The sequence below is a fragment of the Taurulus bubalis genome, assembly GCF_910589615.1.
Source record: "Taurulus bubalis genome assembly, chromosome: 6".
NCBI lineage: Eukaryota > Metazoa > Chordata > Actinopteri > Perciformes > Cottidae > Taurulus > Taurulus bubalis.
In genome coordinates this window covers 25,497,817-25,501,336 of record NC_136594.1, presented here as the reverse complement: position 1 = coordinate 25,501,336, position 3,520 = coordinate 25,497,817, and the positions used below count along the sequence as shown (strand labels likewise).

General features: G+C 44.8%; 1 protein-coding gene across 1 annotated transcript; it reads right to left on the bottom strand.

Moving 5' to 3' along the window:
- Positions 1-535: 535 nt before the first annotated feature.
- On the bottom strand, positions 536-3,520 carry rnaseh2a (ribonuclease H2, subunit A; the record flags this gene model as incomplete). Its single annotated transcript, XM_079219663.1, has 8 exons — positions 536-1,563; positions 1,936-2,059; positions 2,215-2,302; positions 2,479-2,616; positions 2,751-2,838; positions 2,940-3,066; positions 3,155-3,226; positions 3,394-3,520. The coding sequence occupies 8 exons, from the start codon at positions 3,518-3,520 to the stop codon at positions 1,401-1,403; spliced, it is 927 nt and encodes a 308-aa protein (XP_079075789.1). The 3' UTR covers positions 536-1,400.

Sequence of the window (3,520 nt, the reverse complement as noted above, 5' to 3'; positions counted from 1 at the left end):
CACAGGAGAGCTCTGAGGAAGACCTCCAGAGGAGCGTCGTCTCATTTCGTGAGGAGCTCGATCATGATCCTGTGCTCGTTTGCGATCTCCACTCTGGCGATGAACTGCGGGAAGAAGAACCTCGAGTCTCGGCACAAACCCAACGAGAACTAGCGACGACAGCCGGATGGATGGACATGCCGTCCTCTACTTTAACGTGTTGTTCAGCGATTAAAGTCAGTGAAGCACTTACTTTTTTCTGACGACATGGTTTTGTGTAGCAACATATGAAATGTCACACGTGAAGTTTCCCGTGTATTCAAAAGATAGCCGGGAGTCAGAAGCTCTCAGAGGACGTGAGACTTATCCACAACAACAACATCATCAACAACAACAGGAGACAGACATTTTAAGAAGACGAGCATTTGTGCAACGTCTCAAGATCAATCGATGCAGCGCCAAAGGCGCCTTGTTGGGTAATGACCCAACAGCTACAGCTTAGTCGACTAAGTGACTTAATAATAAAAACATTCAAAAGCTTTTTAATGCTGAATTACTTTATTAACAAGAAACCTATGAGCACATCTCTGGTAAACACAAGATTCAAAGTGGTGCTTTTTGCATCAACTAATTTTTACAGATCAGTGGATTAAACTCATCGATTAGTCGAGTGTTTCGACTAAGAATCTCGTTGGTCGAGGACAGCCCTGGTTTAATTATACTTTGATTGAAAAGTTGATGTGAACCATAATTTGAGACTATATCTTATTCAGGCAATGTTTAAACCATGTATGATCGTTTTAGTCAACATTTGACTTTCTTTCCTTTTGTTAAACGACAAGTATTGAATGTTTGGATTCCTCGTTTTGTGCACCAAAACTCAGGAATGAGGTATGTGGTACATGGCACATACATTATAAGCGATGGTCTTCATGCAGTACTACCAGACTGTGACGTCAGTGTTGGTGAACAAGCTGTGCCGAGTGGTTTTTATTCTGTGGTTTGTCTTTTTTTTAATGATACTTTTGCATTGTTCATGTCAGACGACACAACATGGTTTGTGTTTGGATCCAGTGTGAGCTTGAGTTTCAAACCCTGGTGTAGTTTGTCATACCGCCACCAGAGGGCAGTATTAGCATTGAAGATTGCAACACATTCCACAACAATGCCTTTTTGTTTCTTGTATTGTGTAGAATTTTAAAGCAAGCACTCTTACGAAGGCGAAACGTTTATCAAATAAAAATAAAAAATTCGTACAAACAGGAAAAATAGAGATCTTCATTTACGTCTGCATTGGTGATACAAACACAAAATGCCTGTATGACGTTTCATCAAAGTCCACGTCTGTGTCGTAATCTCACAAAGAGCTTATGATTTCCAGTCAGTGTGTGCGCGTGTGTGTGTCTTCTACTGTGTGGTCTTCAGAGTGTGGCGAGGCTCTTCAGCCGGCGCTCGCTGAAGAAGCGGTGTGTCTGGCGGGTCGGGGTTTGGTCGTTACCTCCAGCTGATGCACTGAAGTATGCCAACATGGACTTGTTGTTCTGGCGCTGGGCGGCCTTCTCCCCGTCCTCGTCCTCGTCGTCCCTGAGGACAGATTAAAAAAAAAAAAAAGATGTTTTAACACTGCGGTTAGCTCTTGTCTTATTAAGCCCAAAATGATTTGCACAGACATTAAGCATGACCTGCATCAAAGGGGATGTGGTTTTCTCATGCACACGCAAAAGCAAATTTCAAAGTTGTTTTTGGCTTCTATGGACTTGGTTAACAGCTTGAAACTATTTTAATGCTTTAAGAAAATGATTTGCATCACTGTCACTTACTGGCAGAGAGTGACAGATAACAAAAACAATGTGTTAATGCTGAGTCTCAATGGCATTCTTTAACTCCCAAAATAAACCTCTGCTTTTTATACGTCTAAGGAATTTGGTCAAAATGAATTAAAAGTTGTTTTTATACCAGTGGACCGTCACACCCTTGCTGTCCATCAGGGTTTGGACAGTGCTCCAGCTAAATCGAACAAACTGAGGGTAACCGAACACTGGGTCCAGGTACTTCAGCAACCACGCTTTAGTCTTGGGGTCTGAAAACACAGGGGAAGAAGAAATGATCCGTTTATCTACATGCATCAATAACTGTGTTAGTCTTGTAAGTGGCATGGAATTTGAAAAAAAAAAATAAAAAATTTATAAAAAAAATTATAGAGGGATTATAACTGCCGTTGATTGTTTCTGTCACCATTGGGGTATCCAGAGCCGTAGTCTGCATCCACATCTCCCAGGTCCTCAGCGAAGTTCCAGCCCTTCACAATGCGATCCCGGGCCACCTGAGAAACAGAAAGCTATTGACTGATTTTGAACAAAGCTGAAAATGTGGACAGAGCTTTGCAGCTGCCGTTGGCTCTACAACCCTGAACTACGACTGCTGAGGCAACAAAGAGATCCACGCGAGTACAAGCACGACGACCGGGAAGTGAGATCCGGTCGGCTGTCGGCCACTGACCTTTGCACAGATACTGGCGGCACTGACGACGGGGAAGAGGGAGTCGGCCTTTGGCCTCACCGTCACCTCGATACCTGGGAAGAGCTTCGAGAGTTTCTCCTCGTACTTCTCCGCCGGGCCGACTGTGTCCACGAAGACCTGGCAAGACAGGAGAGAGCAAAGAAAAGAGACGCACGAGTGAAAATGAGAATATGGGGCGTTGTCTAATATTGTACACAAGCAACCACAAAATAGCATGAGGTGTCCACCTTTTATGTTCATGAATCGCATACCTCTTTGAGCTGTACTCCACTGTCCAAGGCATACTGGATGAGACCAATAGCGGTGTCATGCGAAAGGGCGTTCAGGTTGTATTTTGTCCTAACACAAGCAGACAGCTCGTCAGGGTGGGAATATAAAACACAGCTTATGAAAAAAGAGAACACACTCGGTGTGCGGTATACGGCTTGCATAACACATACCTTTGCAACATGCTGGTGGAGATGGTGTTCGGGGAGAGAATCTGCAGAGCCCAGCCGATGTAACTCTTGGCTTCATCCAGTGTTTGGAAAAGATTCTCTCTTTCTGCCTCTGTTAGAGTCTTTGAATCTGATGAGGGAGCGTCAGAGATGCATCCGACATTTGTAGAAAAGAAGGAGAAGAACTAGCTCACGCTGAAAATAACTGTGTAACCTACCTGCCACTTTGGATTCCTTCAGCTTCTGCTTCTTGGAAACTGGACAGAAACATATTCCATACACCATGGGCCCTGCGTCACAGAACATGAACACTGTTAATGCGTTGAACACCACATGACACAATGCAGTCTGTGAATGCTAAAACACATGACACAATGCATTATGGGTGACTGCAACAGAGGATGTCAGGGATGTGGTCTCAGTGAAACAGTGTAGGGACAATTAGCCGACCACGTACCCAGCACGGGCCCCCTGCCTGCCTCGTCGATGCCCAAACAGCAGTCCTCAGTCCGGCAGACATCCGGGACCTGAGAGACCAGCCTGCAGCTGACCGAGTTGTCCTTGTCAACGGGGCTGAGGTCCAT